We start from the raw sequence: 15111 nt of genomic DNA on the forward strand, positions 1-15111 counted from the left end.
TTGCCATTTGCAAAAATAAGGACAGAATTCAGGGCCTCCTGGTGCAAGGGGTTAAATCTCAGTACGATGAAGCTATTTGCAGCTACTGCAGCATGAGTTTGATCCCCGGCCAGGGAGATAAACCACAAGGCACAGCAGACTCTTCTGGCTTACACGCTGCTCCCCTCAGCAGTGTATTTCAGCAGATCTGCCTGTTCTGCTCCCCACTGTCTCTGATGAATCCTTTCATACCCCGCACCTCTGGCCCACACCCCAGCTCTCATATGCATAAGTAAATCTTTAAAAAAAAAATGAATTGTATGGGGTTATGTTAAGAGGAGTAAGTCAGAAGGAGAAACACAAATACTGCATGGTGTCACTTATATGTGAATACAGAGATGCAAAACAAAGGGTCATATAAAGCCAAATCAACAACAAAGCCTTGAGATGACTGTACAACTGAGGTTACCAAAACAGCAAAGGGAAGGGAGAAACAAGAAGAAAGTAGGATGGGAACTCAATGGACTATGGTGGAGGACTACAGGTCCTTTGGTGGTGGGAATGGTATGGTAACAATATCTGAAGGAGATCTTATACCTCTAAAACAAAAACAACATAATAAGCCAATATTATCTCAATTATAAAAACATTAAGTAGATCTCTAAAGTAATAAATCCAAGCTGCATTCCCAAGGAGAATGTGCTACAAGGACTGGGCATATCATGCATTCAGCTATCTAAGCCAATTCCAGAACTCACATTTAAGCAAAACTTTGGAAAACTTTGGAAGTATTTTTAAGACAGTTTATTCCATTAAATGTACTAAACCTTAAATGTTAAGGTTCGACAGTTATATGATTAGCTTTTTTTTCCATATTCACCCTTAGATAGCAATGATTTGCATAAGAGGAACCTTTTGATTTTAATATGTTTTTCCTGGATAGCTTTGCATAATTTTTATGTGATTTCCTTGATGAACCCACTAAAACTATTTTCCATCCAGAGTTTTGCATAATCTGCATAAAAAGGAAACACTGAGGAAGAACCATTCAGCAAGATCACAGAAACCATGTGTTGGGAGCTGCCTGTCAGCAAATGCTGCTAGAGATTCTGTAAATATCAGGACAAATCTTGCAGATAAGGGCAAAATAAATGACTTTAGCAAGATGTTGTATAGGCTGCATATTTCTTGTGGGGTCATTGTTACTTCTAAAGAATCCAACTAAAGGGCCTTCCCGGTGGCGCAGCGGTTGAGTGCTGGGTTGCTGGGCTGCCCGCAGCCTCTGCAGCGCCAGTTTGATCCCCGGCCGCCGGGTGAGGGTCCCACATGGCGTGCGGACCTCTCCTGCCGCCCACTGCTCCCCTCAGCAGTGTGTTTCATCAGTCTGCCTGTTCTGCTCCCCGCTCTGGTGGGTCCTCTCATCCTCCCGCGCTTCTGGCTGTGCCCAGTTCTTGTATAGATAAAATAAGATAAATCTTAAAAAAAAATCCTACTAGAACTATAATTTTAGAACCCCACTTTCTGCGTGTCTGCATATTTCCTGTCTCCTTATCCAGATTGCTCTAAAATATACCTCTCCCTGAATGCTTGTTGCTTTAAGTTAGCACTACTGATTTCAGGGGACTTCATGGCACTGGATGATGGGACGTTAGCAGGGTAGTCTAGTTCCCATTGCTGCATAGTAAATTACCCTACAACTTCCTGGCTAAAACAACCACCTTATTTTACTCATTGTGGATCAGGAATTCTGGAAGGGATTAGGATTGCAGTTCTTATAAATCTACAGTCATCTGAAGCTTCAACTGGGCTGTATATCCAAGGTGGTCACTGCCATGGCTGTCCATTAATGCTGTCAGGTGGGCTGTTGACCAGACTCCTGTAAGAGGACTCTTCATGCTGTCTGTGCGTCCTCACACTATGACAGTATGACAGCCTCAGGGTAGTCAAATTCTTACAAGGATGCCAAGGCTGGAAATATGAGTGCTCCAGCAGGTAAAATGGTAGCTGTGTCATGATTTTTTAATGACCTAGCTTTGGGTATTGTGTTATGGCCTCTTCATCGCATTCTATTGGTTACAAGTAAACTATAAGTCCACTTGGATTCAAAAAGAGGGACACATACATCACCTCCTGATAAGAAAATGTCAACGTCACATTGTGGAGGAGCACGTGGCATACAAGATATTGTTGGGGCCATATTTGGAAAATATAATCTGCCACACAAGGTTAGTAAAAATAGAATGTGTGAAGTCACTGAATTCAAGGTAAAGTATAGAGGTCACCAGACTGTGGAGGTGAAGCTGCAAAATGTTTACATTTATGCATTCACAAGACCAAAAGGGATCCAAGGAAACAGTGAGAGTTTAATCAAGTCTAGTTAAAATTTCAGTAAAGGCCTCACACACTGCATTCTACATGCCAGGTAACCTTGCTATTGGTGCTCTTACGGCAATTGATCTATCATTTCACAGTTTCAGTAGTTCCCTACTATGTGTGCAGGGATTGTTCTAGACCTTTGGTGCTTATCAGTCAGTAAACGTGACAAAATGCCTTATGTAGGGTAAGTAAAAAGTATCAAACTTTTCCGCCCTCCTGCATTAGATAAATGCATGCCCGATGGTAGACACCTGGAGTAGGGTGTGGGCATGCATAGGTGGGTTCACCTGGGCTTATAAGGGCTGCGTCACAGAATAGAATCACCAGAAGAGAACCAGAATGAAAGAAAAGCAGAAGAGAGAGAATGAGAACAAGCGAGAGAGTGGAATGGAACAAGAGAACTCTGGAGAGCCCAGGAAGAAGATTCTCAGGGGGCTGGGAGGCCTACTGGCCTCCTGACACCCCCCTCCAGGCATCCCTGCCTGCCACATACCTGGTAAAATCTCAATAAAAGCCTGAAAAAGCCACTGAGGGTGCCAGGACTCCACCTTCACCTGTCTGCTCAGGTCACAGAGAACCTGCTCTGTGCCCATTCTGCTGCTACACCCTACCCTCCAGGAGCATGTATTCTAGTAGAGTGGTGTTAAAATAAATCACACTGCTTGTGAATTCAGTAAATGACAATTAATTGAAAGCACATGACCTAAATATCTAGCTCTACCCCGAAGGATGTTCTGGGCTGAGGTTTTGCCAGGTGATTGTGCAACAAAATGATGAGGTGTTTGTGAAAGAATTTTACAGGTGAAAGCGATCATGTCCTGTGAGTTTAAGAGGGCTGCTGGATACCATAACCTCTTCTCCCAAATCCTGCTGTTTGACCTTCATCTTGTGATCTTTGCTCTACATGTTGGCATACTGCCCAGAAGAAACCTCTAGGATGCCCATGACTTTACCCTTCCCTCTACACACACCTTTTGTCATGTAACTTAGGAGTTCCGTAAAGACACCCTCTATTTCTTCATGCATTTTGCCAATAGAATCACATTCTTGTCTAAAAGTTTGTCAGTTTTAAGACTAGACCTAAAGACGGCATTGCATGTGGCCGTTTATGCTCCTGCTCCTCCACCACTCGCGAGCAAGCACACTGGGCTTAGCCTACTGAGGATGAGAGACGTGTCGCCAGAGCCCAGTTCCCCCAAGCAACAGTCAACCCACTCCAAGATGCACGATCAAGCCCAGCCAGGATCCCAGATGCCCCAGCCATAAACCCATAATTACATGCTACAAGATCCTGGGGTAACTTGTTATGCAGCATTTTGAGGCAATAGAAGGGTGACCCAAGGGGGAAAAGGCAGTGCGCCTTCTCTGGGAGACCTACTTACCGTTCTATTGTGAAGCCAGTCAGCACAGGTCCTGGGTGGTGGTACTGGTGCTATGGGGAAGGAAATTAGTCAGGAATTAGAGTTGCCTCTAGAGTCACAGAAGGGGCGAACTGCCCAGGAATGAAGCAGAATAAGGTGTCCTTTCTGCCCGTGAGGTCTGCATTTTATGTCTCCTCATCTAAATGGACAATAATCACTCCTGATGCCTGTGACTGAGGGATGAGGAAGATGTCCCACGTGAAAACTAAACATTCCACTTGCTCCTGTGATACCCTCAATCCATCAAGTTCTGGCCTAAAGTGAACTTAGCTTTTTCATTAATTATAATGAAAACGAAACCTGTTTGGGCAACATTATAGGGGAAAGGTGGCCTTACCACTAGGTCCTGCCAATAATCTTGGCAAACTGAGCTTCTTTTCCAAAATGCAGCAAGGAAGGACATCTGCTTGCAAATCATTGTGACAACAAACACTTTTGAGGAAGAAAACTGCCTCCAAACAAAACTGGCCTTCCAAGTAAGTTGCTCTCCCCACAAAGTGTGAGAATATTTTCCACCAATCACTTACTCTTTTGTGTCTTATACAGACCCTATCAAAATGTAAACACCTCTGGGAGAGGTAACCTATTTGGCCTTCGGTGGTCAACCCTTTGGGAGAGGCAGAATTATTTTAAAACAGCTGAGCCAAAGAAAGGCAACTAATCTGTGTTGTCTTTCCCACTGGGTTGTACACTCCAAGAGGTCTAGGACTACGTCTGTTTTGTTCACCCATCTAGCTCCAGAGTCCAGGACACCTATTCCGTGGAAGGAAAGCAGAAGACACAAGGGGCGGGAGGAGGAGGTAACTAACGACACACAGAAAATGTCCAAAACACCTCACTAAAATTCTACGCGTTTACCCTCGTCTCAACTGTTGTAGCGAGTGTCCTTAGCATATTTTTAGGGCCTTCACTATGCCTACATGGGGTGAGGTGGTGTCTCGGGCAGGAGAATGACACCCCCAACCCCCATTCCTTACCTTAACCTGGCGTGGCTCTTTGAAGTTTTACTCTCGTGTACGCCAAGAGAAAGTTTCCCTAGGGGCATTTCTCCGTTTTAGTGCAGGCAACGCCGGTGAACTCAACCCCTCTTTGGATTCAAAGACTCAGAAAGAACTGCCAAGTGGTCAAGACGAAGACAAACAAGTTTCGGGACGGCGCTCCGTTTTTCTAGCCTAGCTCAGTGGCGTCTCAACCTTTAATGTGCACGCGAATCACCTGGGGATCTTGCTAATTATGCAGATTTTTTGATTCAAAAGGCCTGGGGCGAAGCCTGGGCTGCGGCCCGGGCACCGGGCTCTCCGGGCAGGCTGTGACTGCTGACTCGAGGACCACACTTTGGAGTCCGCCAGGGACTCGAGGTCGTCACCTCCAGCGCCAGGTGTACGCCTGCCCGGCCTCCGCGCTCCGGCTCGGAGTCCCACACGTCCCTGGCCTGCCGCCGGGAGGGGAGGAGCCGGGGGCGGAGCGGGAGGAGTGGCGCGGGCCCCGCGTGGGTCCTGCGGGAGGATCACCTCGGCCCCAGGGAGAGGCGGCCGAGCTGCGGCGGCGCAGAAGGGGGCGGGTTCGGCGAGGGCGCGGCCTCTGGGAGGGGGGCGGACGTCGCGCATCCCCCGCGCTCGCTGGGGCCACTCGGGAGCCTCGCGCCAGCCCGGTGCCCCACTTGGCAATCCGCTCCCTGCTTCTTCCTCGCGCCCGCCTCCTCTTGTCACCTCCCGTCTCAGTCGCCGCGCTCCATCCCCGCCGCATCCACAGCCAGCCGAGCGCTTCAGACAGCGAGAAGTGGCGCGCGGGGCTGCAGGGCGCGCCCTCCAGCGGACCCCGGCTCGCCTTGGGGGGCACCAGCGGCAGCATGGACACCAAGCGCTGCTTCGCCAACCGCTTCGATGACTACCAGGGCAGCCTGCTGGTGGGCCAGTGCGAGGAGGCGGTGGCGCCCTTGGTCACCGCCACCATCGAGCGCATCCTCCAGGAGCTGCCCCCGCTCGGGGGCGGCTCCGAAGCCCGGGGGGCGGCGGCGGCGACCAGCAGCTGCCAGGGCGGGCTGTACGGCGGCGTGGCCGGGGTGGCCTATATGCTGTACCACGTCTCGCAGAGCCCGCTCTTTGCCGGGGCCCGGGAGCGCTACCTGCGCTCGGCCAAGCGCCTCATAGACGCGTGCGCCCGCGCCGAGGAGTGGGGCGAGCCGGACGCCGACACCCGCGCCGCTTTCCTGCTCGGGGGCGCGGGCGTGTACGCCGTGGCCACGCTCGTGTACCACGCCCTGGGCCGGTCCGACTACGTGCAGCCGCTGGGCAAGTTCCGCGCTCTGTGCGCCGTCTGCGCGCCCGTCTCCTTCCTGGAGTGCGGCTCCGACGAGCTGTTCGTGGGCCGCGCGGGCTACCTGTGCGCCGCGCTGGTGCTCAAGCAGAAGCTCGCCCAGGAGGTAAGGCAGCCCCGGCCGCGCGGGGGCGCTCGCCGCCTTCCCGGCCCTGCCCCAGCGCCCTGCCGGGACTCGGGGTCCGGGCGGTTGCCCCAGGACAGTCTCCATCTGTATGGTACTCTCTAAATGGCGCTGTCATTCCCACGGTCTCTTGAGGTGCATCTCTCGCTTTTGTCCGTCTCCCCACCCCCTCTTTTCAGTCTTTCATTTGTTGGGATTTCGCTGCTTTGCGCTTTGTTCGTGTTGTACGCTGAACGTGCTATCTCCCAGATGCCACTCTGTCCAGTAGCCTTCTGGAGGCTGAGTGTGGCCCTTGCAAGTAAGATAAAACGCCTTGAAAATGAAAGGGATTTCCCTTCCTTTGATGCTCCTGTCAAAAGCTGAAGCACCCTCGAATGATTAGCGTACAAGAAAACTAATGGAAGTTTGGGGGGCTGATTATGTTAATCCTTGTTTCTCCATCTCTAATGTGGAGGTAAGTTGCTTCTGCTCCCCTGGGTCTGTATGTAACTCCGAAGAACTTGCTCCCCCACACCCCCACACTCCACCCCGCCCCCCCCCCACCCCGCCCGGGGCTTGCCATGTTGTTTACTATTCGGTTCACGATGGATCTTATAAAATGCATATCTGCTGGGGCATTGCCTTTCAAATGCATAAATGTAGACGGAACTATACCCCATTGTGGTCGGATATGCATTTTTCATTTAAAATGCGTAGGTAGGATTGTCAAGACTTCAGCATTCTAGGCAGGCCAGCTTTTCTTAATCGCTTTCCAGCTACTCTTGCAGTGTATTGGATTTCACAACTATATTTGTGAGTTTTTTTTTTCTGGATTCGCTTTGAATACAGTGTGTGTCTATTAGAAGAGAATGTGCCAGTTCCTGTGGAGTAAGGGGTAAAAAATCCTCCAAAGGATCATAGTAACTAGAACTGAAAGAGAGGCACTTTCATTCATAAACCGCTGGAGCCAAATATTGTTCTAGGGAGGAAGTGACACATTTAACTCGGCTTTATTTGGCTGAGAGAAGCGTTTGAAGAAAAATTAAAGGTACACAGTGTTTTAGAAATGTAATTAACTTAGATAACCTTTACAGAGGCAGACTTGATTTTTTTTGATTTATAGCAGGTGAGGTTGATTCAAGTGAGAAAAAAGATGACTGAAGAATGTGCACTGTGCTAACAGGGCAGCAAAGGTCTGTGTGACAAAGTTGTCTTGAAATAGTTCATGCTGCCTCTGAGTCACTGTTACTGGTAGCAGTTTCCCAAGGGCCCTGCCAGTTGTAGAAAACCTTTTAGAAGGCCACAGGGCTATTTACATATTATTTGCATCATATTTGCATTTGTTTCTAAGACCTTGCAGTCTGGTGGGCAGGCAACTTGGAAATTCTTTTAATCCCCCCGGCATTGTTTTCCTTAAACTTGCATCCTTCCCTTTCGGTGCCTGGGGCCTTTTCTCCGAAATGATCTGGCAAAGGGTGGGAGGCCTATCAGGTCACATAGGTGGAAACCCACTGGAAGGATTTGCCCCCAGACGGCTGACCCAGGGCCAGTCTGTAGCACAAAGCCATTTTATTAAGACCTTTCGTCTGCCCTCCTGCCAAATCAGATCTGTCTTTTTGTACTAATCAACTTGAGGTACTTTGGCCCCAGCTCCTGGGAGGAAGAACACATTCCAAGGGTTAAAAAATTAAAAAAAGCTTGTAACCTGAGCAGCTCCCCTAGTCTCCGTGCCAGCCCCAGCTGAAGCAACCCAGGAAGTTTAGGCTTGAAAGATGCAGGGCAGGAGCCAAGCCAGTCAGGCTGGAAGCCCTTGGAGGGGAAAGAACGTCTTTTGCACCAGCCCCACGTCCTAACCAGCATATGGCTTTGCCCTCAGTAGATGATACATAAACCTTAATTAAATTGAATTGCCAACTTCTGTCATTTCTCTATAAATAATCTGTCATTATGTCCTGGGTTTCTTTCCCTCCAATGTCATTTGTATTCACTTTTCTCTGCCAGTTCTCTCACTTATCACCCCAGTCTAGATCTTCCCATACTACTTGGCACACTGCTCTGGCACCTAATAAATAGTTGAATGAATGAATCACCATTTACTGGGATTAGTGCAATATACTCTGAGCTGGATTGTCCTACTCGAGCTACTCCTCCCTCTGAGAAACCAGTCTTCTTAAAAACACGTTTTATTGTTTATTTCCCTGATCAACACCCTGCCATGGCTCCCTATTACCTATTTTTTCATTGCTTCACATCTCACTCACAGTTAAAGCTCAGATACTTAAAATGGCCGACAAAGCCCCACATGATCGGCCCCCTACGTACCACTCCACTTCTTGTTCTTTCTGCTTCAACCATACTGGCCTTGCTGTTTCAGGCATTCTACTGTCTCGGGGTGCTTGTATACACTGTCCCCTCTGCTAGGAATACTTGCCCCCTGGCTATTTTTATAGCTAGTTCCCTGACCTTGTCCAGGTCATCCTTTGCTCAGTGAGGCCTTACCTGAGCACCCTATTTCAAATTGCAACCCCCACTTCTGCCCCTTTCTTTTTCATTTTATTTATTTTGTCTACTGTCTTCACCAGTTTGAATGTAAGCTCCACAAAAGGACAGAGTTTTTGTTTCATGGCTGGATCCCCGGCATTAAGACAGTGCCTGGCACACAGGTACTCAGCTTTCCTTTTTTGGTGGTGGTACAAATACTGTCTACTCTCTGGCTGGCTTCCTCACTCACTTTTAACGTTCTGCTTATCGGTATTTCTCTTGATAGTGTTGCTTTTGGTATCACATTTTAAACATATTTTCTTACCGTCAGTGTCTCATTAAATATTTGTTGAATACTAGTTTTTTTTATACATTTTTCCTGACCGCACGCTTAGCCATTAGACCAGTGTTTCTTACACATCAATAGAACCAGTCCTTCTTTAAACTTCATAGGAATCACCTGCAGATCTTGTTAATAAAACAGATTTTGACTCAGCGGGACTGGGGTTGGGCCTGAGAGTCTGCATTCCTAATGAGCTCCTAGGTGAGGCTGATATCACTGGTCCAGAGGCCAAGATTTGAATAAACAATATAGTGCTGCTTGGATTTTGACATTATACCAGCCATAACTATTAAGTAGTGCTAGAGGCTCCTGCTTGCAGCTTAATACCTCACCTCCATGAAGAGGAGGGTAGAAAAGTGGAGGTAGAAAGAAGGAAAAGTGAAATGTTGTGATGGAAGAATTTAAAGACAATTTTTTTTTAAGGTTAAGAAAGAAGTATGCTCTAAGACCATTCTATGAAGCTTGATATATTTATTTATAAGGGTGTAGTTTAGAATGCTGATATATTTATTTGTAAGGGTATAGTTTAGAATACTGATTACTATGTCCTACCATGCATTCATTAAAAGGACTCACAAGAGGAATTTCTCTCAGGATTTAGAAACAGGAATAGTTGTGCTTCTCTTGCCAATTGATTAAATTTTTTTAATCTTCAGAATATGTCATGTAACTGATGTTGTTTCTCGTTTTATATTGGCTACCAGGAAGCATGCCACCGGAACTGTGTACCGCATAAGCTTGTATGGAGTCCCTCATCACATATAGTTTTGTCCACTAGCATGGGCCCCTCAATTTATCTAATTTTTTTCCTTTTCTGAATTTTCTTCCATTTGGTCTTATTATTTATAAGATTCAGAAATTGAAAAAAAAGTGTATGTAGAAAGAGGCAGACAGACAGACAGAATCACTCTGTCTAGGCTCTCCTAGAAATACTGACGGGAAGTAGCTTTGAGGGTTCATTAGACAGATATCCTGGAGATCCCAGGAAATCCCACCATAAAAACTTACTGGGGGGCCTCCCTGTGGCCTAGAGGTTAAATCTCAGCTCTATCACCACTGCGGCCTGAGTTCCATCCCCGGCCAGGGAGCTAACCTATGACAGACCGCTCCTGATTCACCCACTGCTCCCCTTAGCAGTGTATTTTAGTAAATCTGCCTGTTCTAATCCCTACTTTGTCTCTGATGAATCCTCTCACCCCCCCCCTGCACTATAGTCTACACCCCAGTTCTTCTACACATAAATAATTTTTTTTAAAAAAAGAAAAAGATGAAATCTTAAAAAAAAAAAAAAAACTTTATTGGGGTGTATTCTGCTTTCCATCCATGGCTGGGAAAGTAGCAGGGAAGAGGAAGTTAGAAAACATGGTGGAGTCTCTCTGGTGGCGCAGGCAGTTGAGCTCCGCACTGTGAAGCTGTCTGCAGCCTCTGCAGCGCGGGTTCAATCCCCGCCGGCCAGGGAGAATCCCCACATGGCACAGCAGACCTCTCCTGTCTCACCCGCTGCTCCCCTCAGCCGTGTATTTTGTCAGTCTGCCTGTTCTGTTCCCCGCTCTGTCTCTGGTGAATCCTCTCACCCTCCCACGCATCTGGCCTGTACCCTGGTTCTTGTATAAATGGGTGAATCTTTAAAAAAAAAAGAAAAGAAAACAAGAAAAGCTACTTAAAAAAAAAAAAAAAGAAAATATGGTGGAGGGATTAAGAGGAGGCCCAGGGACCATAGTTAAGATAATAGCTTTGGGTCAAAGACAAACATTGAAATCAACCCTTGAAAGCTGACCATAGATCTGCAGCATCCAGAGGGGGAGGGAAGGCGAGAGCACACTGGACAGTGGTGGAGGACTGTGGGTACCTTGGTGGTGGGAGAGCTATGGTGACCACACCTGAGGGGGGAGATCTGTACTGTCAAAATATTAACAAGGATATAAAACAATGGTACTTATTTTAAAAAAATTTTCAAAAACTATAGCTTTGCCACTGGGTGACCTTGGACAAATGATTTAACATTTTTGAGCCTCAATTTCCTCGTTTGTAAACTTGATTAATAGCAGCTTCCACAGTCATTTATTCTGGCATTTATTCCTTCATTTCATGAATATTGGGTTTCTATGTGTGCCAGGCACCTTGCTAGATGCCAGGATTTAGTAGTAAACAAAAATCAATATAATTCTGTTGTTGTCAGTGATCTGAAGGAAGCAAACAGGAAATGACGGGGGTGGGGGGGTCGGGAGAAGGGCAGGGTGCTGCTTGGCGTAGGTTAGCATGGAGATAGTGTCCTGGCTCATCACTGAAGCATGAGAATAAAGTGGCTGCTGTAAGACAGAGGGGACAGCAAGGACAAAGCTCTTGAGGTGGGAAACTGCTAGGAGATTTCAGAGAAATGAAAGGCAGCTGGCAAAGCCGGAGCACAGTGAACAAGAGGTAGAGACCAGAGGGTAGCTGCGAGCTGGTGAAACAGCCTGCAAGGCCAGGTCAGTCCAAGTTAAGAGTTTGCATTTGTTTCAGGTCTAAACAAGAGACTGTCTTCAACTTATTTTTCAAAAATATCTCCCTGGTTTCTGTATGGGCAGAGGATTGAACAATATTAAGAATGGTCATAAGGTAGAATGGTTCCAGGGAGCTCTAAACCCATTTTGTGCAAAGGTACTCCTTTGTAAATCCGGAGAAATCCATGCTACCTCTTCTTAGAGTAACATTTTAAATGCATAAAAGAAAATGCATAGGATTACAAAGGAAGCCAATTATATCGACATCCAGTTACTAAAACATTTAAAAAATGTGTGAGGGAGTAGCATATGTGCTTCTTTATCAACACATTAAATGACAAGCTTTTACAACAAGCCTGAGGATTATGGTACTTTGAAAGAGTGAGGAGGGTCAATGATATATTTGAGATACCTTCAACAACTGCAGTGTGATATGAATATATCTGTGAGACAATGTCACAAGTAGTACAGGTGGTTTGTGGCCTGCGTTTGCAATGAAAGGAAATGCTAAATTGTTTAAATAAGTTTTGAGAAAATATAGATGTGATTTTATTTTCTCAGCCAAAGAGGAATGGTCTGGAGGTTGCTGTGATGACTCACCTGACATAAGGTGCGTGACATGTAGTAGCTGCCTGGTGAAATCAATGCTAGTCCCTCGTACATCTACTAACAGAAAATCAGGTGACTGTAAACATCACATAGAAAATTATGCCTAACATAAGGAATCTATCTTCCTGCCATGATTAAAAAAAAAAAAAACATGATTGCAAGATTGTTAATTGGGTCCTCAGCTCATTCCTGAGCCAGGTGGTTGGCTTTTAATGGCAAATAACAACAGAATGTCCAATAAAAATGATGTAAATTATGCAAACATTTATTACTTCACTTTACCAGAAGTGTAGAGCTAGGCCATTCCAGGATCGGTTCAGCAGCTCCTGAAAGTCATCAAAGCCCATGCCTTCCTAACCTTTTTCTCTGCTCTTCTCAATATGGGAGCTACTTCACTGTCAAGGTTGTGAGATGGCTGCTGCCACCAAGTGCCCAGTTCCTATACACCTGAAATACAAAGAGAAGGTCTGAGGCCTTTTTTTCCCCCTTCTTCAGTCATGTAGAACATTCTGTCCTTGAAGAATTTCCCCTCTGTGCCATTGTCCTGCTCTTGGTCATTGGCTACTTGTAGTTTTGGGGATGGGGTTAGAAAGGCTAGTGTCCTTCACTTATTTTTTTTTTCCTTGTAGCATGCGATTTAGTCACTTCACCCTCTGGATGCAGATTTGAAAAGGAAAGGAGAGAAGGAGAGGGGAGGGGAGGGGAGGGGAAAGAAGAGGGGGAGGGGAGATGAGAACTGCTATTGGGTGGTTAGCAGTACCTGCCCCTTGGTATCCATGGGCAAGGTCAAGCTCATGACCTCCCACTTCCTTGACTTTTGTGACTAAGGCTGCAGTGAACATGGAGATGCAGATATTTCTTTGAGATCCTATTTTCCTTTCCTTTTGGATAAATACCCAAAAGTGGGAAAGCTAGATTATATTTTAAATTTTTAAGGACCCTCCATACTGTTTTCCATAGTGGCTATACTAATTTATGTTCCTACCAACGGCCCACAAGTGTCCCCTTTTCTCTACCTCACCAACACTTATTTCTTGTCTTCTTGACAATAGCCATTCTAACAGGTGTGAGGTGATCTAGCCGTTGTGGTTTTGATTTGTATTTCCCTTATGATTAGGGATGGTTAACATCTTATCAGGTATCCTTGTCATTTGTCTTGCAGAAATTTCTATTTAGTTCCTCTGCCCATTTTGTAATCAAGTTGTTTGTTGTTTTCCTGTTGAGTTGTATGAATTTGTCACATATTTTGGATATTAACCCCATATCTGAAGTGTGGTTTGCCGATTTTTTCATCTGTTCCATAAGTTGCCTTTTCATTTTGTTGATCGTTTCTTTTGCTTGCAGAAGCTTTTTAGTTTGAGATGGCCCCATTTATTGACTGTTGCTTTTGTTGCTTGTGCTTTTGGCATCATATCCAGAAAATGATTTTAAAGAACAATGTCAAGAGCTTTTCCCCTATGTTTTGCTCGTATCTTACAGTATCAGGTCTTATGTTTAAGTCTTTAATCCTTTGGAGTTAATTTTTATGAGTGGTGTATGATGGGAGTCCAATTTCATTCCTCTGTATGTGATTATCCAGTTTTCCCAGTAGCCCTTATTGAAGAGATTATCCCTTCCCCATTAAGTGTTCTTCACTCCCTTACCAAATATTACATGACCATATATAAGTAGGTTCCTTTCTGGACTCTTGATTCTGTTCCATTGACAAATCTCTATGGCAGTACCATGCCATGATTACTATAGTTCTGTATATAGTTTGAAATCAGGAAATGTAATATGTCCAGTTTGTTCTCCTCTCTTAATATTGCTTTGTCTATTTGGGGTCTTTTATGTTTCATATGAATTTTAAGACTTTTTTTCCTGTTCCTGAAAATTGCCATCAGAATTTTGATAGAGATTGCATTTACGCCCTAAAAAACTTTGGATAGTATGGACATTTTTAACAATATCAATTCTTTTTTTATTTTAAATTTTATTTTTTTAAAGATTTATTTATTTATGCATACAAGAACTGGGGAACAGGCCAGAGGTATTGAGGGGTGAGAGGATCCACCAGAGACAGAGTAGGGAGCAGAACAGGCAGACAGAAATACACTGCTGAGGGGAGCAGTGGGCGAGACAGAAGAGGTCTGCCATGCCATGTGGGTATCTCCCTGGCCAGCTGGGAATCAAACCCATACTGCAGAGGCTGCAGGCAGCTTCACAGCACTGTGCTCAACTGCCTGCGCCACCAGGGAGGCCCTTATTTTAAAATTTAAAAGGACAAGTTAATTAGGAAAAAGAGAGGCGCCTGTATAGTCACAGACAAGCAGGAGAGCTGCCTGTCTCCAGTGCAGAAGTTGTATTGATGGAGCATTCAAAAATATCAGTTCTTATCTATGAATATGGGATGGCTTCCCATTTATTTGTGTCCCCTTCAATTTTTTTCATCATTCTTACAGTTTCAGTGCACAGACCAATTTACTTGGTTAAGCTTATTCCTAAGTATTTTATTGTTTTTGATACTATTATAGTAGGATTGTTTATTTACTTTTACAGGTAGTTCATTGTTTACTTAGTGTATAAAAACAACTGGTTTCTGTATGTTGATTTTTGTATCCTCCAATTTTAAAGAATTTTTTATTACAAGTTTTTTGATGGAGTGTTTGAGGGGGGAGAGAGAGGATAATGTCATCTGCAAACAGAAAATTTTACTTCTTCCTTTCTGACTTGGATGCCTTTTATTCTTTGTCTTGCCAAATTGCTCTGGCTAAGACTTCCACAATTTTGTTGCATAGCAGTGTTGAAAGTGGGATCCTTGTCTTGTTCCTGATCTTAGAGAAAAGCTTTCAACCTTTCACCATTGAGTATGATCATAACTACGAGCTTGTCATCTAAGGTATTTATTATATTGAAGTATATCCCTTCTATACCCAACTTGTTAAGAATTTTAATCATGAAAGGATGTTGAGTTTTTTTCAAATTCGTTATCAGCATTTAGGTGATCATATGATTTTTATC

The 15111-nt window shown here is 45.2% G+C and overlaps 1 protein-coding gene across 1 annotated transcript in view; it reads left to right on the plus strand.

Annotated features, from left to right (window-relative positions):
* Positions 1-5625: 5625 nt before the first annotated feature.
* The window catches only part of LANCL3 (LanC like family member 3), a gene marked incomplete at both ends in the record, with an annotated part of 102319 nt that continues 92833 nt past the window's right edge, over positions 5626-15111 (plus strand). Inside the window, one exon of the mRNA XM_084258212.1 lies at positions 5626-6198. Coding sequence (XP_084114338.1) covers positions 5626-6198 — 573 coding nt within the window. The remainder of the gene's footprint in view (positions 6199-15111) is intronic.

The sequence above is a fragment of the Talpa europaea genome, assembly GCF_964194135.1.
Source record: "Talpa europaea genome assembly, chromosome: X".
NCBI classification, from domain to species: domain Eukaryota; kingdom Metazoa; phylum Chordata; class Mammalia; order Eulipotyphla; family Talpidae; genus Talpa; species Talpa europaea.